Source organism: Manis javanica, chromosome 13 (genome assembly GCF_040802235.1).
Source record: "Manis javanica isolate MJ-LG chromosome 13, MJ_LKY, whole genome shotgun sequence".
Classification (NCBI taxonomy): domain Eukaryota; kingdom Metazoa; phylum Chordata; class Mammalia; order Pholidota; family Manidae; genus Manis; species Manis javanica.
In genome coordinates, this window is record NC_133168.1 from 87,444,503 (window position 1) to 87,467,814 (window position 23,312).

The 23,312-nt window shown below is 53.4% G+C and overlaps 1 protein-coding gene across 1 annotated transcript; it reads right to left on the minus strand.

The window, feature by feature from the left end:
- Window positions 1–1,261: 1,261 nt before the first annotated feature.
- On the minus strand, window positions 1,262–22,235 carry COLGALT1 (collagen beta(1-O)galactosyltransferase 1). Its single transcript, XM_037005311.2, has 12 exons — window positions 21,740–22,235; window positions 20,389–20,499; window positions 19,459–19,576; window positions 12,026–12,160; window positions 10,704–10,908; window positions 10,473–10,592; window positions 6,213–6,289; window positions 6,036–6,142; window positions 5,597–5,729; window positions 4,437–4,564; window positions 3,113–3,319; window positions 1,262–2,882 (listed from the first exon to the last, which is right to left on the minus strand). The coding sequence occupies exons 1-12, from the start codon at window positions 22,000–22,002 to the stop codon at window positions 2,615–2,617; spliced, it is 1,872 nt and encodes a 623-aa protein (XP_036861206.2). The 5' UTR covers window positions 22,003–22,235; the 3' UTR covers window positions 1,262–2,614.
- Between the last annotated feature and the right edge of the window lie 1,077 nt (window positions 22,236–23,312).

A 23,312-nucleotide genomic window follows, 5' to 3' on the forward strand; every position in this document is an offset into this window, starting at 1 on the left:
TTAGAAATGTCTACAGACATCGTCAAGTGCCCCTGAAGGACGAAATCACCCCAGTTGAGATCCACTAAATTAAAATAAGATTTACAAACACTACATATAACTGTAACACATGATAAACAACTTGTTCTGTACAAGACAATGTTCTGACTGGTCAATAAACTCAGATTATCTACCCTGGTAAATACATGATAAACAGGATTTAACCAGAAAAGTAAATACAGTTACCTTTACTGAAACTTGAAGTGCACACTCCTGGTAGTCTCTCAGACCCACCCGTATCATCTATGCAACTGACATAGAAACTCTGGTAGGAAAGCTGTATCGTGCTGTTCACTGCGTGACCGGTACTCTTCAATCAGAATGGTCCAGTAAGGAATGGCCCATCCCTGTCAGGGAAGATTGTATGTCACAATCCAAAAAGAACCGGTAGACCTCTGTGTCAATTAGACTGTCTACAGTATGTTGTTAAATTAAAAAAATTGCTGGAAAAACAGGTACTATGTGATGTCATGTTTATAAAATAAAGATGTCAGGTGGGGAAGAAATAAGCAAGGTTGCAGCAGAGTTGATTCTCTTTTTAAAACGTGTATTTGCACGGTGACGAGTAAGATGGGAAGGCTTTCCACCAAAATATTAGTTGTTGTGCCTGAGGATGTGACTTTTTGTTTTTCTGAGCTGTATGTTCTTATCTTTCCACAAGGGTCACTCTCATTATTTTGTAAAAGCCTCCCGTTTACCTACACACCCTATGACTTAAGACACAGAAAACCCAAATGTGGTTGGGTAAATAAATGCCCCATCCCACCCCCGACCCCCGGTGCCCCCGGGGTGGGACCGCTCTGAGACTTGTGGCTCCAAGCTGCCTCCCAGAGGTCCCCAGTTGTCGTCAGTTGCTCACTGGTGCCCCTTGCAGGCCTCCTTCCCTTCTAGTCTTGCGATCCCGACGCAGTGCACCCCTGGGATAACTCAAATCCTCGTCTTCAGGCCTGTTTTCTGGGGACTCCAAACCATGCCGGCTCTCTCCTTATTCTGCCATCTGAGATGATCCTGCAGTTGGCCGCACAGGACAGCGAGGTTGGCTGGCTGTACCCGGGTTATCTCAGGAATTTATGGGGTGGCTGGAGCACGGGGCTCTTACTACACTCTCAGCCCACCGTTTGGCTTCTCTACAGCGTTTGGTTTCCTCCCAAATTTTCGCCGGCAGCAGGGGTGGGCTGTACGTGCTGGCAGTGGCGAGAGCACTGAACCAAAGAACACAGACTTATGTGAAAACCAACCAGGAACATTTAATAAAAAAAATAAGCAAGTTATCCAGGACCCAACCTGGCAAGCAGTTACCCCTAAGAGAGCGAAGCACCGCTGGCTGGCTTTGACATTCATTTCCGGCTGAAGGCAGAGCCCGCCCTCCAGTCCGTGCCCGGGAATGCCCAGGCTATGGGCACTGCCCCAGTGCAGCTGAGCCTTCCCAAGGCCCGATGCACAATCACACCAAAGGCTTGTACAGAGAGCCCCACCGAGCAGGCAGAGGCCACACCTGAGATGCAAGCCAGGGAAGTCAGGCCAACAGGCGCAGGGGTGAGCAGAGGAGACCCAGCCCCCGTCTTCATCCCTTGCCCCCTCCGGGGGGGTTGCTGGGACCTGCATTTGCCCTGGATGAAGGAAGAGCCGTCCTCCTCTCTGGATGGTGGAGGACATTGTCTGCACAGAGCTCAGGGGACCAGGGGATGAGGAGGCATCAAAGTCAGTCAACTGTTCTCCAACCCCACTGGGAATCCATGAGGTCTGGTACATAGCAGGTGCTCAATAAATGCCTGCTGCATGAAGAAATGGAAGGGCTCATCTTGTTCAACCATGTGGCCCAGCACTCGGCATGTGACCCTGCACACATGGGGGTGATCAAATGCTGACTGTGCAATTACCACTGTTTTGTATTACTAATGCCTGGCACACAGTAGGTGGTGCTCAGATGTGTAGGAAGAAACCAATTAGTGAGAAAAAAGCACCTTCATCCCATCTTGTTTATCTTCATCCCCAGCACCAAGCTCAGCTCCTAGCACATAGCAGGCACTCAATAAATGTACTGTTAGTAAGAACTTGTCTTTGTGTCACAAGTACTAGGCATATAGTAGGTGCTTGCTATATGTTTGAATAAATCAAAGTGTCTCATTTATCTCAATGTTCCCAGAGCCTGGTGTAGTGTCCTACATATATTAGGCATTCAATAAATATCTGGGTGAATTAAAACGACTGTGTGATTACTAGTACCTGATTCCTGGTGTGGGGGGGCATAATAAATGCTTGATGACTGAGCTAGTTACTGACTGAGGGATGATCAGGCTTCACTCACGGCTGCATCACGGGAACCCGGGACACACTGAATGCTTAACAAGTGTTCTAGTTATGGGAGGGGATGAATGCCGGCTTTGCTCCCGCCCGATCTCCTGGTGCCAAGCCCTGCTCCTGGCACAGTTAATGCTGCCTGGGTGCACGTGACCGCTGAGCAAGAGCAGGCTGGGCACCGCTGGGTGGAGAGCCCTCTGTGGCCTGCCACAGACCCACAGGGGGCCCTGCTGTCCCGTGAGCACGTGGTGACTGGTGTCTAGGCCACCACCCCTCAGAGCTCGTCCCGGGCTGCGCTGTCCAGGGGGGACTGCAGCACATCCGAGTTCTTGGCTTCCCGCCTCAGGGCCTGTTGTTCCCGCATCTTCTGGGACTTGGCCCGGTCCCAGTCGGTCTTGACGTGCTCGTTGTTCCACACGACGGAGGTCTCCGTGTCACTCACATACCCATCGTCCCCCGTGTAGTGTGTTGGGTAGACAAGCAGGGGCTCCACGGAAAAGGCTAGCAGGTTGCGTGGAGAGAAGTGGGCCTTGTACTCCAACCTAGAGGGAGGAAGGAAGTGAGCGGCCGGCAGGGTGTGGGGGATGAGGGACAGACTGAGACAGAAGTGGGGGTGGGGGTGGGGACCCACGGAGCCCGAAGCTGGGGGGATACTTGGAGGAGGAAGTGGAACAGCAGAAGATATTCCCTGGGGTCTATGGACCTCACCCCTCCCCCCCGCCTCAGGGCACAGAGAGACCCCAGCCCGCCTGCGGACTGCAACCCCCCTCACACTGGGTGTTTGTCGAACATAACAGGCAGGAACTCATCGACAGGCATCATCTTGGAGAGGGGCCGGGCATCTAGCAACTTGCGGGCGCCTTGCAGCGAGATCACATAGGCCAGTGTCCAGTAGGAGTAATCAGCCTCCACCAAGTTCCTTACACGGGGTACGGCCTTCTCAGGGTGCTCCACCTGCATCCGCTTCCGGCCCACGTAGCTGGGGTGCAGAATAGTGGCCCTGTCACCCTCCTCCTGCCCACCAAGAATGCTAGCCCAGCAAATCAGGGGTCTCTGTCAGATCCCAGGGTGGGAGAGGCTTGGTGTGTTTGGGGAGCAACGAGCAGCAGGTATGGTTGCATCAGGCAGGACCACAGGGCTCTAGAGAAGAGACTGGATGTTTTCCAAGGGCACTAGGGAGCCATGGGAGGATCTGGAGCTGGGGAGGGTGGCTTGTCTTGTACCTTCTCTGAGGTGTGCGACACGAAAGGACAGTGGGGCTAAGAGGGGAGCTGCTCTGGGCTCGGAGGACTGTGGGGCAGTTGGGCAAGGTGCACGGATACGGTGAGCAGTTCCTATTCATGTTAATAGCAAGGTCCAGAGTCCAGGCCCTAGAACTTGGATCAGGGCCCTGCACGAGGGAAGGGGAGAGACAGGGACGGGAGACAAACCAACCCACCTACATGAAATTCCAAACACTGTTCCAGAAATACACCCAACAAACCCTGGGTCACATGTCTAAGAGCCAGGCTCCCTGGCCACGCCCCCCACGCCCAGCCACGCCCAAAGCTCCTGGCAACCCCCACCCCAGGCCACACCTCAAGCTCCTCAGCCACGCCCACGGGCTTCCAGTTAAATCTTGCCCAACCCCACCCCCTACAGGATCCTTCACGAATCCAAAACCCTAACAAACGCCCCCTCCCCAGGGCCAGGTCCCTGGACTTCCAGGCCATCCTCCCCAGGGCCATGTCCCAAGCCCTGAATGCTCTCGGGTTCAAGGACCACGGGTGTCCTCACAAAGCCCACACCCATGAGACCTCCCTCTGCCAGTTCCCAGAGTGGGCCCAGCCTATCCACCTGTAAACACCCTCAGACCTACCCGCTCTAGGCCACACCTCCAGGCTCAGGCCACCTCAGACCCTACCTCCAGCCCCGCCCAACTCCATACTGGGTCCTGAGGCCCGCCCCCACCCCCGCCCCAACCCCCGCCCCACTCTCCAGACCATAGCTCCCCCCGCCCCCCCACTCTCCAGACCATAGCCCCGCCCCTACCCCGCCCACCACCCTCCAGATCGCACCCCCAGCCCCGGCCCCACCCCGGGAGGCTCCGCACTCACATGAGGTCCCAGTCCAGACCCTCCTGCTCCACATCCCGCATGAGGTTCATCAAGCGTCTCTTGAAGAAGATTTCGAAGCGTAGATCATCCTCAAATACTAGGGATTTTTGCAGCCCCCGGTCCACAACCTAAGGGAGGATGCCGCATCCGGGTCACAGGGACACCAGGCTGGGCGTGACCCTAAAGCAAGCACTGCTCAAAGGCTCTGGGGCAGCAGGAACGGGGCTAGTGCCTTCCTCCTCCACCGCTGTCTCAGCCGACTTCCAGGCCTCCACCTCTTTGCACACTTGACAACTGCTCCGCTCCTTCCCAGCCTGCACTGACACAGGGCACCCTCCCCCACGCTGCAGCAGGCAGGCCCCCTCTCACCCCTCAGGCCTTAGCTCCACCACCACCCACCCGGGCCTTCTCCGACCACCACCCGGGTTCAGGGTCTGGGGCCCTACTGTAATGCACGGTACTTATTTCATTGTGGTTTATTTCTTTGTAGACTACTGTCAGTCTCCCCACCTCCCAGGGACGTCAGCTCCCTACAGGGTCGGTACTGATGGCTGCTGTCTCCCCAGCACCACACCAGGCACACAGTAGGTGTCTGGCAAATGTTAATGAATGAATGAACTTGAGAATCTTCACGACTGCCCCCCGAGGTGGTGACTGTCATCTGGGGAAACTGAGGCTCAGACTGTCAGTGCCTTCCTTGCTCACAGGGCTCATCCTTCTGAGAGGCAGGGCCAGACCTGAACCCAGGACCCCTGACTCCAGGGCTGCTTAGATGCCCCAACCTGTGCCCCATGCTAGGGTATGATGAATCTTGGGAAAGAAGGGCAACGAAAGTGAGGACTCACTGACTCAAATGGCTGGACCCCCCCTCTAGTGCCCCTTCCCACCCTATAGCCTGGTGTCCCATCTAGCCTCATGCCATGTGGTCCCAGGTTCAAATCCCAGCCCAGGGTCCTCACTATCACAGCCTCTTCCTCTAAGGGAGGCTGACAAACCCCGGGGCTACTCAGGTACGTCTGGCATGGAGTCTGTATTGGTTAAAGTCACTGTGGCTGTTACTTTTATTAGTAAATGTCCAGCGCAGATTCTAGGATCCACAGACATTTGACAAGGGATGGGTGTGAAGAGTCCCCCAGCCCCCCCACCCCAACTGGACCCACCTCCTTCCAGATGTTATAGTGGCTGAGGAAGCATCCCAGTTCGCCCTTGGTGAGGGGGCGGCCGTGGTAGGGGTCCCGGTAGCCAGGCAGCATCTGGATGCCCAGGGCGTCCACCTGGCTGGTGTTCATGGCTCTGGGGAAGGAGGGGGTCAGGAAACACCACTGTGCCTATGATTCCACCAGCAGCAGATCCCTCAGCAGAGCAGCTGCCTCCCTGTCCCGCCAGCAGCAGCCCTCCTGGATCCCACAGGGCAGGCCTGCCAGGGCATGGTCTACACCTGAGTGTGGGCCTGCCCCTACCCCGAGGGCAGGACTCACTTGCTGTCCACCACCTCCACCAGTATGGTCTGCACCCACATGCAGACCCACTTGCTATCCACTCCACCAGCGCGGTGTAGACCTGTGTGCAGACCTGCCCCTCTCCTGGATGAGGACTCACTTGCCGTCTACTGCCGCCACCAGCCGGCACTCGATTTCCTGTGCACGCAGCGCCGCCAGCATGCGCTCCCGCCGATCCTGCCGCCTCTCCAGGTTGATCATGAAGACCTGCAGCATAGAGCTTCTGTCAGACTCTCCCGCGGGACCCTGCCCTGCCCGAAGGGTCGTCCTGGCCCACCTCATCAAAGCCCATCTTGTCTGGAGTCTTAGTGGGCGCAGACATGAACCGGGAGGGCTCCACTGGTGGGTGCTTCACTGTGGGGCAGACAGAAGTCCAGGGGTCACTGGGGGCGGGGGGTGATTCCACCCCTTTTCCAAAGCCCCTTCCCCTGCTCCTCCTTGGTTCTCTGTCATCCCAAGCTCCGGCTACCTTTGGAGGCCCTGCACCACCCACATTAATGGCTGTAGTCTCTCTCCCCATCCCTACTCGCTCTGGCTGTCGGTATTTCCCCAAAGGGACACATTCCTACCTCAGGACCTTTGCACATGGGCGGGCCTCCGCCTGGAACACCCTTGCTTCCTTCCCTCCTCCCCCTGGATTTCTCAGCTAAGATGCCCTCCAGACCCCCCTAGGCTGAATCAGGTGTCTCCTCTGGGCCCCGCAGTATTTGGGCTTCCACACCAAACCCCCATCCTGCTGTCCTAACTCCCTGGCTCAGTGCCTATTTCCCATGAGCCCCAAGGGATGGACAGAGGCCTGGTCACTCTCCCAGGGACTTGGCACACAGCAGGCATTCAATTACAGAGCCAACAAGAGAATGGTGGCCAACTGTGTGACCTTGACCTATCCGGGCCTCGACTTTCCTCATCTATAAAATGAGCTAATAAGCTTCTCAGAGATTTCATGAAAAGGTATCATCACACTCATTACACAGTGAATTGTGCCCTCGCCAGAAAGACAAGCTGGTGTCCTGACTCCCAGGACCTTGGAATATAAACTTATTTGGAAACAGGGTCTTTACAGAGGTGATCAACTTAGAATGAGGTTACTAGGGTGGGCCCTGATCACTATAACTGGGGTCCTTATACAAAATTTAGACACAGAGGCACACACAGAGGGAAGGCAGCCCTGTGACTGGCATGATAAGTCTACAGGCCAAGGTATGCCAAGGATTTCAAAATGATCCTGACTGTTGCCCTCTTAGCTGCTATGAGCGGTGCTCAAACCGCATCCCTGGGGCCCTGGCCCAGCGCGCCCCTGACAGTCTCCCTCAGAAGGATGAGATACACAGGTAGGTGTCAGCCTGGCCCAGCTCAGTGTGACAACAAGGGCAACACCTGTCTTGTCAGGAGCAGAGGCCCTGTATGAGCTCAAAGGACAGACACAGTACCCTCTGCCTGCAAGAAGCCCAAGTGAGGCTAAGAGCTAACCTGGCTCCTGCCCAGGGACACAGGAGGCCATGACTGCCCACCACCCCGTGCCCTTCACCACTCCTGGCTGCCCCTGCCCTCCTTAGGGCAGCCAGAGACCAAAGGCAGGACTAGAGATTCTGAGAACTAGACACCCCTTCTCTTCCAGGTCTGAGCTCTGCCCCACTGAGCGGTTTGGATGCCAACAGGACCCACCTATGGAGAGTGGGAATCTCCTCATTATTTCTTATCAGATCTCAGAAAATGGCACATACCAGGCATCCAGAGGCAGAGTAATGTAACCTTTCTGGAGTGCCACACTACCACAGCAATAAAAACACAATACCCCTAGAACCATTATGTGGTGAAGAGTTGAACTTGCCCGAAGAGAAGTCTGGCTTCTGCCTCCAGCTCCTGAGAGGTGGAGCCTCTGAGCTTCCTGCCTGGCGTCTTTGCCTGGGGCCTTGGGTCACAGTGGGTGGTCTATGCCAACAGTGTGACTGGGGTGGCGTTCTTGGGCCACGTGCTATCAGCTTGCCTTCTGCAGGGGCTGGAGACGGAGGTCAGACATGCAGGCAGCCACACGTGCCTGTGCGAGTGAGCCCCAGTGAAATCCCTGGACACTGAGCTCAGGGAACACCCCTGGGGGGCAGTACATCGTGTGTGTGGTGTCACATGTTGGTGCTGGGAGAAGTCAGCACTGCCCACACGACTCCACGGGAGGGGCAGGCAGAAGATCCATGCGTGGAATTCTGGATGCCCCCACCCTGTACCTCTAACTGTAATGTGTCCTTTCCCTTGTAATAAACTGTACCTACAAGTACACAAGTTCCAGTGAGTTCTGAGTCCTTCTAGAGAATTATCAAACCTCAGCGTGGTCTTTTGGACCCCTGACCTTGCAATTGGTGTGAGAGGGGAGGGCAATCTTACGGGTATTTCCTAAGTTTTCACCTGCTGATGCACATCTAGAACCTTCTTGCAGGTGTGCACAGGAAACTTGGATGCGGGAAAAATGAGAGATTCCCTCTGTGTCTCTCAGGAGAAGACTGGTAAAGTGACACATGACACAGCGAAGAGCGGATAAACCTGGGTGAACATCTACACAGCAAGGCAAGCTCATCGGAAAATACCATACTCGACAGCAGCAGGCTATGTGATTCCCCTGAGTGAGCACCAAACAGGCAAACTCCATCAGCTGGTGGGATCGGGGCAGTGGGAGGCTAAGGGGAGGACCAGGGCCTGGCCATGGCTGGTGACAAGGATATGAAAACAGTCACCATGCTGTACCCACTCTTGTCACCACTAAAACCCAATGAACAGGGCTCATACAGAGATGGGTTTATGAGGCCAAAAGGGAAAGGTGCCCCATCATCCGTGAGCAAATGGGGAAGGAAGCAAGCTGTAGGATTCCCTGTATACAGGGGGGATCACTCTGATCTTTTATGCAAATCTGAAATGTCATCATAAAAAAGGATTTTTGAGCACATGAAACATCATGTGCATAGCTGGGGTCCGGGTACCCACACACCAGTGGAGAGAAAATGTGGTTTTCACTCGAATCATAAGGATTTGCACACATATTGGAAACTTCCAGACCCTCTTTCTGTGTGTTCTGTGTGCTCTGGTCTGGAACCTCGAGAAGCAGGAAAACATTCACACCTCTGTCAAGTTTGAGATGTGAACCTCGACAGCAGCGTGAACAACTGTTTCCCGACCAGAAATAATAACGGAAATATATATATGAACATTTAAATTAGGAAAATGATAGCCTCCGCGGAGCTGCTTCCCCGGGTCTAGCTTCCCGGTGGGAGTTGACGATGAGACCAGACCCGCCCCCACGACTGCAGCCGGGTGGGGCGGAGCCTGGGCGCGTGCACGTAACACATGCGCAGGTATTGTGGGGCCTTCACTCTGGTGACCGGGCAGCCTCCGGGTGACACCGTGATAGACCCCAAAGTCCTTCTCCCCAAAAATGGCAGGGTGCTGTTCCATCTTTAGCCACCAGGAGGAGCCACACAGAGACCCTTCCAGAAGCAAGTAAGGGCTGGGAAACAGCCCCAGGGCAAGGGCCTGGCCCCTCCAAGCCCCTCCCTGCCTGCGCAGGGTGGGGAACAGCCAGGCTGCTTCGCAGACCTTTGCGGGTATGTGCGTGGCCTGTACAGGGCAAGGCCCACACGGGAGCGTATGCTGTACCATTTTTCTGGGGCCCAGAGAGCCCTGGCTGCGGCAGGGGCTCCCTCCTCAGCTCTCCACCGAGACTCTGCCCTGTGTACCTTCACCAACTCAAGAGGCCCACCAGAGGGATACCTGCTGGTTTAAAATTTTATGGATTTATTCATAAACATTGAATTAAAAAAACATGTATTAAAAAAACATGAGCTTGTATTAAAAAACATGTATTAAAAAAACATGAGCTTGCAACAATGGTTAAAAACATGTAGTTAGCTTTCTTAAATAAATGTATTCAAGTTAAAAAAAAGTGTCCACTTACGATAAATATTAAAACAAATTAAGAGTGGGTGTGGGACTTGGCAGAAGCATAGATGAAGAAATGGCCAGAAACGGCTGTGTCCCAGACGTTACCGCGTACACGAAGGTTCATCAAGTGAAACCCTGCCGCCTCCCTGCTCCCACACCCTCCATGGCTCCCAACTGCCTCTAGGGAGAAGTCCTGCTCTTCCGCCTGGTGACTGGGGCCCTTGCTCCTTCCCTGCCTGCCAGCCCTGCGCAGCTCACAAGCCCTATAGCCCCACCAACCTTGCCTGTTCTGAGCTCACAGCACCTCTAGCCTCCTGGCTTTAGCACCTGCTGCTCCCTCAGACTACAATCCTCTTTCTGGCCAACTCCTACACAGCCTACATATTGACGCCACCTCCTCCAGGAAGCCCACCCTGACTGCCTAGAGCACATCATGCACAGCTCTTGCAAACTCTTGTGAAAGCAGGGACCATCCACCTTTGACACACTGGGTGCCCAGTGCCTAAAAAAGGGACAGTCCCAGCAGGCACTCAGTGTTCAGGGGATGGATGCAAGATAGCAGAGAAAGGGAGATGCCTCAGTCCTCCCAGGGCAGCACAGGCAGACTCACCCATGACCTCCAGCTGCACGTGCATGAAACTCTCAGCCTCGTCCTGGAGAGTGCTATGTGCCCGTAGTGGCACCGGCAGGAAGCCGTACACCTCTTTGTTGCAGACGTACATCTGGACCTCTGGGACACAGGAAACAGTAATGAAAACTGTCAATACTGGGGTCAGCACCGGCCTCAAAGAACCAGGCAGCCCTAATAAACCCTCCACCCGTCCCCCAGCTGTGAGCTCACCTGCCTGCTTGCAGGAGAAGGCAAAAACGATAATGTCATCGAAGGACCACGTGTAGTCAGGGTGGGGAGGGTAGAATGCCAAATTCCTGGACGCCGCCTTCCTCAGGTCGATCAGGAAGGTCGAGTGCACCATAGGAACCGCAAAGCATCCCCGGCGGTCCCGCTTACGGATAGGGATGTAGGCGGGTGTGCGCCTGTAGTAGCCCTGTGGGGGAGCAGGGCGGAGCTCTGCGTGGGGGTTCCTAAAGGTGTGGCTAGAGGCCCCAGACAGCATGAGGCACAGAACACTTGGAGAGAGCAAGACCCGGATACCAGCCTCGGGCTGCGCAGGGGCAATGGAAGAAAAACAAAGGGGAGAATGGCATCCCTTACAGACCCAGCTCAACACTTCAGATTGGGACAGCTTTTGAAGGAGGAAATTAAAAAGCTGAAAAAGGAAGACGCATTTGAGATCCTCTGATTTGCGTTAAAGTGGAACCTCAGATGCCTTCAAGGAAGTAGGGGAGGGATCCTTTAGACGAGATGTTTCCCAAGCTGGAATAGTGTGGGGTTAGCCTCTCTCTTCCTCATACCTTTACAAATTGGAATTGTGAGAATATAAGTAACATTTAGATTTCTACAGATGTATTTTTAAAAATAGAAACCTCCAAATCGCTCACTTTAAAATGGTGAATTTTATGTTACATGAATCATCGGTCAATTAAAAACAAATAGGTGGAGATGGGATGGGTCCCTCCCCCTAGCATGGCGCCTGTACCAGCACCCACCCGTCCATTCCCCTGGCTTTGCCTGTAACCCCAGCCTCAACTTTGGGGTTGGGCTTGTGACCCAGGCCTGGCCAATCAGAGCCTGGCGTTTTCCTGGCTTCAGTAATCTTCCTGGCATAGGGGCAGGAGAAGGGGTAAGAGAAGACTGGACAAAGCCTAGTTAAAGTGGACTTTAGCTGGCTGCTGCTGGGATCATTCCCCAGGAGTCTGAAAATGAAGCCACCCAGGGGGTGGAAGAATGTTGCTCAAACACCGGGATCAATCGTGCACGAAGTCCTACCCTGGCACCACCACTTCCCAGCTGTGTGAGCTTAAGCACGTCACTTCCTCTCTCTGCATGTTTCTGTTTCTGCCTCAGTCACTGGGAAGATGGGGAGAGGATATAAACAATGACTGCCCCCCGGGAGGCTGCTTATGAAGAGCATCACGGTGGTGATGTAAAATGCTCACTGATGTGATGATGGGAGGTGATGTGACAGTAAGTTAGACTCCCCACTTGCTCAGCCCAACCCCCAGCATCCCCAGGTCCCCACCTTACCCCAGCAGCCCCCTGACCTGGGAAGTCATTCCACACCAGAAGTTGGAGTACGCAGCCCGGGAATCCAGCATAGGGGCTACCACTGTCTTATTCTCAGCGATGAGCAGGGTCAGAGTGTTGGGATTGAGGATCAGGTTGTCTGCATCCACAAACTGCAAAACACCCAACACAGAATCAGCATGGGCCACCGGAGTTGACTTGGGTTGGGCCAGCTTGGAATGGCTGGGCAGAGGCCAGTGGGGTGGCCTGGAGAGCTAGAAGTGGCACTTGTGGCCTTGGAAGCCACCCAGCTCATCGACCAAAGGTCCTGCCTTTAGTAATGAGCTGAGTTACAGTCACACAATGAAAATACACGATGCAGCAAGAGAGAGCATGGGGCTCACAGCAAAGTGACACAAATGGGTCCCGGTCCTGGCACCAACGAGACAGCAGACATGACAACAGGTGCGCTAGGCAGCTCCACTTATAGGAACTTTCAAAACAGGCAAACATTGCTCAGTGAGGACAGTCAAGGCAGAGGCCACCTCTGTGAGGAGTGGCCAGGAGGAACATTCTTTTTCTATGTGAGTTAGATGCCAATAAAAAGTTCGTCAACCAGAATCTTTACTGAAGCCTTTTTTTTTTCTTTAACACCTTGAATGCTGGGATAAAAAGATAGTAGCTTCTCTGTTGCAGCCTGGAAGGAAATTTACAAGCCCGTGAATAGGGTCCCTGTGGGTGGAGGGGCAAAGGGTGCCTGCTGGTTCTCCCAAAACCGTGCCACTGACTCCTGGCGGAAAGGCCACGTGAGGATGTTCATGGCAGGGCTGTTCGTCACACAACTGTGCACAGTCCAGGAATCTAACAGTGGAATCAACTAGCGAAATTCTGGCCCTGTCCCCCAGCAGAATAAGCAGTGACAACTGAGAATCATGCCACAGAAAACGATAAGATGAGGCCATTCCTGTCTACTGGGATGTGAAAACAAGTAGGCCACCATATATTACAGAACACCAGGAAGTGGGTTTTTTTATTTTAATGCATCTGGTCCCCAGACAGGCTTTCTGTTACCCATGCAGGATTTTGAGGATGTTGGAAATCCCCTGCCACAAACATAGAATTCCAGTCCTCTGGGGACTCTCTTGTCCCCTCCTGCCCTGAGCCAGGAGCTCTGTCCTCTCACTTTCTCTCTAAATAAAAGCCTCTCCCTGGCTCTTCTACCTTTAGTGTTTGCAAAGTTCATTCTTTGCCTCTGAGAACAAGAACCCCGGCATCAATTTTGGGGGCTCGTCTGGGATTACTTCAGAATTTCACGGAATGGGATGTGCACCATCGCAAGGTAGGAGATCTACGCTTTGCTCTTACTCTTAGCTAAATGCTGTACTTTTTATCTCATAAAAATGTGTCTGGGCGCCTGTTAGCCACTTAAAAGACAATTAGCTACCAGTCTTAAGATAAAAAGTGAAAGGTTTCCCGGTATCTGCCGCTCCTTGACCCCCGCCTCTGGGCAGGAATGTTGGGGAGGGACTGAGGCAATTTCCTACTTTCCTCTCCTAATCTGTGACTCCGAGGGCAGACAGGACTAGTAGACAGTGGTCCTTGGATCGCGGCTCTGGCCTATTGATCTGAAGGTTCAGAGTGAACCTCTGGCTAGGCTGCTGCCTATGTGAGTCGCAGATGGCCCCTGACCTCTCATCTCACCGGTCAGATTTCTTACAGTGGGTGACTCGCAGGATGATTCCCAGGCAGTGGCAGAAACTGGTGTTTGAAAGTATAGACCTCTCCCCTTCATAACTGTTCATGGCAGCCTCTGTCTGAATTTCATCTCTGGCCTTAGAAAAAGTTCCCCCGCTCCTCATTCAAAGCTGTCCTGTTAGGGCTGTGCCACTTTCTCCTGTATAATGTAAATGAAGTCTGTGTAGTGGTCAGGCTGAAACCTGAGTCCAACATGTAAATGGTTCTGTGCTATTGACCTCCCTTCCTTAGAGGCAGCCATCCTGGGGCTGTGGCATTTCCCTACCTGTAGCCCCAGGGAAGTGAAACAGGCTTGTGAGTCTGACCAAAGCTCTGACAGGGAGATGTCAGACAGTCCCTGCACTTATTGGACAGGCAGGGGGCTCTCAAGGAATGATCCCGAGTGTACTATGCTAAAGCTTGTGCAGAGAAAACTAGGACCTAGATTACAACTCCTAAAAGGTGTAAAGTGGGAGCACACTGGTAAGGTCACACTAAATCCAGAGCTCTGAGGCGACTCTTGCTTAGCGGGAAGGCAAGAGGGACATCAAGGCAAGGTGCAGGCCATGGTGGTAAGCAGTGGTGAAACCCCGTAGGCCTGGCAGAAGAGGTGATTGACCACTGTCACCCAGGCTCCAAGGTGAGGGGACACCGTCACGGAGAGAGAGGCCTACTAGGTGCTGGACACGTCTCTCTCTCACTTCCAGGTAGGAGTATCCTCTTCAAAGTTAAAGTCAGACACGCCTCTGGCGTGCATTCTGAGGAACTGGGAGCAATTCGATCACCAAACCCTGAAAAAGAAGTGCCTTATCTCCTTCTGCACACAAGCCTGGCCTCAATACAAACACTTATAAATGATGCACGCACTGCCCAGGGTATACTAATTGTTGGAATAACTAACTGGAATGTAAAATTCTGGCCCATTAATAATACCTTAAAGGACAAAGGGCATAAATTCCCCTTCTCATATGATGTCACAAAGGATTTAGCTACCACTATAGCTCTACCCCAACTACAAAATGCATCCAGTATGCCAATTCTCTGTGTAAATAATCACAGACATGAAAATGGTTTTTTTCAAACCTGGGATGAGTACATTTGGGTTACTGCAGTGGCAGCATGCTTAAATCAAAAGCTCCCCCCACCCTCTGCTGGGAGCAAAGAAACCATTCTAATGACCATCGCCCAAGCCTCACCCGATATTTAAGTTGGCTTCCCAAAGATCACTGTTCACATACAATAACTTTATAGGCTACAGATTGGTTCGCCACAGACTGGTCATGGCGCCCGGAATCCGCTGGCCAGCCCCAAACAGCACTCACTGGCTGTGTGGGACTCATCTCTGGCCGTGGCTCACTCCGGGTGGATAGGGAGGTGCACTCTGGGGTTTCCCTGGCTGCAGGGACGGTGGGTTAAAAACACCCTACACTCTGCAGACTTCCCAAACCTCCAACATCGATGGACAGGGAGTGTTTTTCATTGATATGATCACCTAGCCTCCATTTTTATACCATCTTTTGGTTTAGAAGATGTAATTTGGCACATCAAATCCTTAACCAATTGTACTCAAAAGGCCTTAATACTGAAGTAAAACTAACGTGCCAAGCAGTTATACAAAATAGAATGGCAGTAGTCATCTTAACAGCAGCACAGGTGAGACCTGCGTTATAATTAAAGTTGAGTGTTGTGTGTACATTCTGAATTATTCACAAAATGTCTATGATTCACTCCAGGACCTCGAAAAACAAGTCCAAGCTATGTCAGGCCCAGAAGTCCCATGGACTCCTACAATGTGGGGCTGGTTTTCTAAATCCTTTTGAAGCCATAAAACTGCAAATGGTGATGGAAATGGAACCCAAGATATTAGTACCCATCTTCCGAGGCCCTCTCGACTGACTAGTGATGGGGACCTAACTGCAAGCTTTACTGCACCCCCTCTCGGCACGAAGCAGCCAGAGCGGTCATTGCCCCCTTCCCCTAGCAGCAGCTAGGGTCTCCATCTGCAGAGGTGGGAATGAGACAGGGACCATGAGCTTAGACAGAGGAGGGTGAGGGCCTCCGGAAAAAACAAAGCAAGATAATCCATTGAGGGATTTGCTTTGGCCTGTTAGGGGTCCCAAGCTTGTTTTTCTGACTTTACCCAGATGCTGCTTGTCTTCCTCCAGCCCTAAACCAATGATTTGCAACCTGGACAATGCAGCAAGCAAGCCCAAAACAATGTAGTAAAAACAGGAAGGATTCCATCTTGAAAATAAGATTGCATTTTAAAACCCAATTAGTTAAAAAGGAAGTTTCTTAACAAACAGACAATAACTCAGCCCACCTTGGGAGCAAAGCAGGCAGCCATGAGTGATATGCTCCCAGACCAGGAAGCTGCTATCCTGCAGTAAAATTCTTGTAAATAACCAGGAAGATTAATTATAAACTTAATGTCTCTTTAAAGATAAACATTTTGGGAGCACCTAGTGGGTGTACATCCCTAGCCCTTTGTCGCTCAAGTGCCTATAAATCCTCTAGACAACACACCACCCCAGGGCTCTCTTGTCCCCTCCTGGCCTGAGCCAGGAGCTCTATCCTTTCATTTTCTCAATAAAACCCTCTGCCTTGCTCTCCTAAAAAAAAAAAAAAAAAAAAAATTCCAGCCTTCTCCAGCACCCCGGGGTGGTGTTCCCACACAACAGCTCCCTGCTGGAGAAGAGAGGTGGCTTTCCCCTGGGACAAGCCCTGTGGCCCCTCCCACCCAGCCTCTGAGGACATCTGAATTGGTGACGTTTGAATACATGCACAGTAAAAAACAGCCAGAACAGTTTGGTGGTTCCTCAAAAAGTTCAGCATAGAGTTACCACGTGACCCAGTAACTCCACTTCTAGATATACAGTGAGAAAACTGGAAACAGGGACTCGAACAGGGATTTGTAGCCCCGTGTTCACAGATACATTCTGTGTAATAGCCAAACGGGGGAAACAACCCAAGTGCCCAGGGGCAGATGAACAAATCAACAGAACATGGCCTGTCCACACAATGGAATATGACTCAGCCAGAAAAAGGAGCAAAGCGCTGACACACGGCACAACGTGAATGACTCTACAAAACACTGTGCTGAGTGGGAGAAGCCAGAACCCAAAAGGCCACCGAGTGTGTGATCCCAGGTATAGGCAACGTCCAGAACAGGCACATCTACAGGGACAGAAAGCAGAACGGTGGGTGCCAGGGAGGGGCGGCTCCTGGGGCCGGGGTGGTAGGAATTAGTTCTGGAACTAGGCAGAGGTTGTGGGTGCACAACATGAGGAATGTACTAAATGCCACTGCATCATATACCTTAAAACAGTTAATTTCATGTTATGTGAACTGGACCTCAATTAAAAAACACAGAAAACCCAGCCAGAAAGTGAGTCTCTATGGGAAGTGACGTTACAAGGTTGGCTTGTTTTTTTTCTTCCCCAAGCTGCTTATTTTTTCTCATACATTTTTTTTTTACAAGTAATACCCATAGCATTTGCAAAAAGGAAGAAAAAAGAGGCCCTCTTAATAATAATTTAAGAACACTGGACCAGTGATTTCACATTCCAATATGGATTTCCAAAATTCTCAATCATAGAAGGATCTTGCACATCAAAAGCTGCTTTGAGTTTGGAACCAACACCTTACATCCCACCCAGGTTTGCTGAGGGAAAAAAGTGAAAACCAGCCAGCAAGATGCAGGAAGCAGACAAGGTGGCCCCGTGCTGGATGGTTCCAGGAGGTTCCGGCCCCACCTCTGCACCTCTCTGGTTCCGAGACCCCACCGGGCAGGCTATCACCTCCCCTCTCTAAACCTCCGCTTCCCCACCTGTAAAATGGCCTGATAAGGCACTGACCCACAGGGCTCCCAGGAAGGCCTGCCCTGTCCATCCTCCTTCCAGGGGACGGCTCCGTCCTCCAGGCTGGCTCTGATCGGGAACATGGGGCCCTCGAGGCACCCCCACATTTCCCCGAGAGGGCCTGTCCTCTTAGCCTTAGCATACATCCTAAATCCACCTGCCTTTCTCCACAGCCCTGCCCCATACAAGGCCTCTCCTGACCTCCTGCCGTCCCAAGGCCTGCCTGGACAGGGCTGCTCCCATGGCAGCCACAGGGGCTATTAGCCTCAGAGTAAACCAGGTCTCTTCCTCGGCACAGGCAGTCCGGCCCCCACCCACCGCTTCCTCATCATGCCACCGCATCGGCCCCTTGATCACTACTCCAGCCATACCGGCCTCCCCACCAGTCCTCGAATGCCCCCAAGCCTGCTCCCTGCCCCATTCCCTCAGCCTCACACACTGTCCCCCATCTCCCTCTGAGGCTGACTTCTCCCCTCCTCAGGTCTCTGCTAGGGTCCCCTCAGAAAGAGGCCACCAACCCCACCTGGTTATGCCATTTGTGGGGGGTTGAATGGTGGCCCCTAAAAAGATAGGTCGACGCCCTAACCCCTGGTCTCTGTGAATGTGACCTTATTGGGAAAGATGGTCTTTGTGGATGTCATTAACATGTAAGTTATGATGGAGTCACACTAGATCCGGGTAGGCCCTAAACCCAGGGACTGGTGACCTTCTAAGAACAGAAGAGACCCAGAGTGAAGTCCATGTGACCACGCGGGAGAGACTGGAGGGATGCGGCTGCAAGCCAAGGACACTGGGACAGGTCAGAGGCCGGAAGGGGTAAGGACGGGCCTGGCTCGAGAGGCTTCGAGGGAACACAGCCCTGCCCCCACCTGGATCTCATACCTCTGGCCTCCGGAACTGTGAGACAGTAAACTCCCATTGTTTGAAGCCTCTCAGGCTGTGCTCATGTTAGGGCAGCCCCAGGGCGCTGGCACACCAACTGCCTTTCCAGTTCGGAACACTGCCTTCTGATACTCCCTCACTTAGTCTTGTTTGTTTTGGGTCATGTCCACCTTTCCTGGGTCCCTGGGAAGGCGGGGTTCAGCCTGTGCTGATCCTGTGTCCCGAGGGTCCAGCTGGAGGGGGCACTAGGAGGGGTACCCAGATGTAGGCAGATGGATAAATAAAGAAGGTACAGACCACAGCTCGGGGCCTGGCACACAGATGGAAACCAAATGCAGGCCCTGTGGGGCTGGAACGGTGACGCTCACCCTCCACGGCAAGCTGGGCCCAGTGGTCAGTGCTGCCCCATCTGCGCCGGAGAGGGGACCCCACCCAGAGCAGGGCACAGGCTGAAGGAGCTTGCAGGAGGCCTGTGGGCACGCATCCCAACTTCACTGCATTCAAGCCTTAACCGGCCCCTTCCTCCTAGAGGCGACCGCTGGCCCAGGAGGGGGAACTGAAAGTTAGGCTCAGCAGCTCGGCGACTCCAACACCCTGGTCCCCTGGCCCCATCCTCCTCCTTCTCAGAAGTGACCCAGAGGACGTCATCCTGGGGTGTGCAGACATGGTGGGAAAAATGGAGATGACCACAGGGGACAGTTGGGGACACAAGCTGATGACTGAGAGCCCAGGCAGCTCCGGACCAATCCCAGCTCATCCACTAACCAGCTATGTCACCTCTGACAATTCACTTCCTCTCCCAGGACCTAGGTTTCCCCTTTTGTAAACCAGCATTAATTTAAGGACACTCTGTCTCCCGCTGCTCCTGTTAAGCCACCCAGGTTGTTACAGTAGCCCCAGGACACTGAGGTACCAACTGCCTTTCCAATGTACAATGCCTTTCCAGGGCTACTCCAGCCCTGACCTCCACCATGACCTGTGGAGCACAAACTCACCAGGATGTAATCGGCCCACATGTCCCGCGCTGATTTCAGGGCTGCCTGGCGCAACTTCATGACATGTTCATAGCGAGAGTCTGACCAGTGTTTGGGGCCCTCCTCATCCGGGTAGGACCTGCAGAGAGACATGTGTGATGTGGGACGCATAGGGCGCTATTGAGGCCAGAGAGGGGTGGTCAGAGAAGGATTCCGGGAGGAGGGAGCGTGCTGGATCCGAAGGCTGGGAAGCAGCAGGAGAGCACTGGAGGGAGGTGTGTCCCCAGCAGAAGCACAGCAGGTACAAAGGCCAAGAGGGGGGAAGCCCAAGGCAATTTGTTGGGCAGGAAGAAAGTTCTGGAGAAGGTGGAAGGGCTTTTAATGCCCTACAAGGTCATTCCTCAAGGTGAGGCGGAGCTGTTGGGAAAGGAGAACACAGAACAGAAAACTTGAAACCTGTCCTCTCAGACTCAGGATCTGGTCTGGGCAGAAGTTGAGGAAAGAAATACACCCTGGAAGGGTGACAGGAACTAGGAGTCTGCACGGCACCACTTTATAGTGGGCTGTGGTCACTCATTTATTCAACAAACATTTCTTAGGCACTAACTGTGTGCTGAGATTATCCAGGTGAGCTCACTGGGAAGATGAGAGATAGTGTTGGGGCAGAAGGTAAGACTGGGAACAAAGCACTGGGTGTCCACCAGAAAGACAAGGGAGTAAGGGAATTCAAGGCAGAGGAACGGAGGATGGGGCAAAGATCCAGAAGGAGGATCAAGGCCCTTGGTGAAGTAAGGGTGGGTCAGAGTAGCTAGAAACAGCACTTTAGGCTGCAGAGCTGGGCTGGAGAGTCAGGGGATGAGGAGGGGCTGGAGTCCTGTTCCAGGACGAGTCATGGAGGGCGTGTGGACAGGGAGCCACCTGGGATGACTCAGGGCAGAGCGTGGAGCTCACCTGGGCTCTTCAGCTGGCCGCCACTCCACGGAGTGGTACAAACTCTTCACAGCCACCAGCCACTCCCGCAGCATGGCCGACGTGTTGTCTGAGTTGTGGTCTGTGGCCACCCTGTGAGCAGAGCAGAAGAGTCAGTGAGGCAGGGGACACTGAGGCAGGACAGGAGAGCAGCAAGGCAATACAGGCTCCACAACCCAGCTACATAACCCTGGGCAAGAGGATTCCCCCTCTGTGCCTCAGTTTCCTCATCTGTAACACAGGGGTGAAGACAGGACCCACTTCACTGGGCTGCACAGGGGATTAAACAATTAATTTTGGACAAAGACATTAGACCCTCTTAGTACAATTGAGCATCAAGGATCTTATAACCATGTTCAATACTAAATATGTGCAATTTAGCAAGATATATGTATCTTTCCTTGATTCTCTCCAATGAACAATACCACCTTACAGCGGGCTATGGTCACTAATTCGTTTAACAAACATTTCTTAAGCACTAACAGGGTGCTTGAATTATCCAGGCTGGGAAACCTGGGGTGTAGAGAAGAAGGTCATTTAGGAATCTAGTCTGACAATGAAGATAACAGCTATCCCCCAAATGAACTGTGAGTAAGTTGATAAAAAGGATGTCAGAGATGACAGTAAATAATGAGGACAATAATCCATAATTTTGGTCACTGAGCGCCAAGCCCATGATGCCAGACACAATGTACTCATACCCGTTAAGTGGCTAATCTTCAGAGACAAACCGCCTGGAGTTATATTAATACCTCCATTTTCTAGTTGAGGCAGGAAACCGAGGCAGAAGGCAGGGAGTCACTTCAATCAGACTTCGTGTCTCTGCCCCGTTCTCCTGCCAGGAAGGATCCCCACCCACACCTTGGCCATCCGGTCCCATGGCCCACCCATGTGGACAGAGGGCAGGAGTCTGATTCAGGTTATGCTCAGCACCAATGCAGTAACAGAATCTAAAAAACTTTCAGTTAGAGGAAGTGCAATGTGGGCCATCGCAACGCCCCCGTGGGGGGCTCCAGGCTCCCCTTCTTTGGAACTGTGTATGCTCCGAAGGCGTTAGGGTGTTAGATCCAAGCAGGGCACCCCGACCCTGGACTGGACACGCCAAGTCCCGGATCTACCCTAACAGGTGGCCAGAAGGCAGGACAGTGGCCTGAGCCACCACAACGGGGTCTGGCCTGTCCTAACGGGGCGAAGAGACGGGGAACAGCAGGCAGGGCGCACGCGTGGGTCTGGCCAGTCCAGGCCGGGGGAAGGGCAACGGACAGGGCGCGGCGCGGACCCGCCCGGAAGGCGGCGGCAGGCCAGATACGGGGCCAGCGGCGGCCGCGCTCACCACAGCGCCGTGCGCTCCCTCGGGTGCCGCAGCCGCTCGAGCGCGCCTAGCGTGACGGGCAGCGCGTGGCCAGCGTTGCGCGCCAGCAGCGCGATGAGCACGCGCGGCGCCTGCAGCGGCGACTCCGGACTCCAGCGCTCCTCGGGGAAGTAGGCGGCGGCGCCCGGGGGGCCCCCCGGAGGCGGCAGTGCCAGTAGCAGCAGCAGCAGCAGCGCCGGGAGCAGCTGCCCCCGCCGCCGGCACGCGCGTGAGGCCGCGGCCATCACGCCACGCGTCACCTTTAAGCCGCTTTTCTGCCGGCGGAGGAGGACCGCACCTTAAAGGGGCCGTAGGAGCCCTGCCCCTGCCGCGCGCCTTAAAGGGGAGGAGAGCGCCTGGCGGGAATCAGTCGTCACGGCCCGCCTCCCAGGTCCCGCCTCCAGGAAGCCTTAAAGACACCCAGAGCTGCACGCCCTCCGCTGGCCCGGAGTGACATCAGTCTGAAGCCCCACCCCGTATGCCCCGCCCCAGTTCCGCCTTAAAGGCACAGAGCTCTCCGAACCCCTCGAGCTCGGAACCTGCACAGCCTTTTTAGGGCGCACGCCCTCACCTGGACCTCCACCTGATGCGCCGTCCAACTTAACATCTGTATTATACCCAAGCAGGTGCCACCATGCCGACCTGGCTAGTCAGGACCTGCTTTGGCACCTGAAAGATCTAAGCCCCAGTTTCCTCGGCTGCAACTTGGGTTTTAACGATCCTGGGTCCCGGCCGCACTGGGATGTTCTCGAGGATTGTTGGGTATGAAACGCGTGGGCCCTCGCGTCTCCAGACCTGGCTGCAGATCCAGCCCCCACCGTGGGCTCGCTGAATGAGCCTTTTGGTCCATCTGTGAAATGGGGTCTTACCGACCCTGCAGGGTCGGTGAAGATGGAGCCAGATGATACTCGAAGTGCTGAGCTCCTGGCCTACAGGCAACGTGGGCGTTTCCATAGAAATGCTACCAAGGCATTGCTTTCCAATACTCTAATGTACTTTCTAATTGTTTTTGTGTCGTTCTTAAAAATAAGTTTTAAGAATGACGCTCACCTCTGTATATTACTAATGTGTGGGTGAAAGTTCAATACTGTTAGGTAAAATTCAGGTTACAGGTAGTGTGTCCTCATTGTGCTCACAGGATAGTTGGGCCGGAAGCTTAGCAAAGTTAAGATGGGGTGCTGGGCTTAACCACAATCTCCCAGCATGGCTAGCTGGGTCATATGATACACTCCTCTTCTCCCTGCCCTTCCCCTTCCTTAGTCTCATTTCTCACTTTTGCTTCTGTTCTCGGATTTTTTTTCTACAATAATTATCTGCACAAGTTCAGTGTTCGCCTGAATATTCTGGAAACATACCCTAATCTTTACTGGTTACACTTGGCCACTGATGAATCCAGGTAGGGACACGCAGAGGTCTCTGCTTTTGGGGTATGCCTGGAACTTTCCATAATAAGATGGTAAAAGCAACTTTACACTCTATAGACCTGGCAAAGAAAGATCTTTCATATTAAATAAGAAAGACAGAGTGATAAGACACTGCCTCATCTCTGATACAC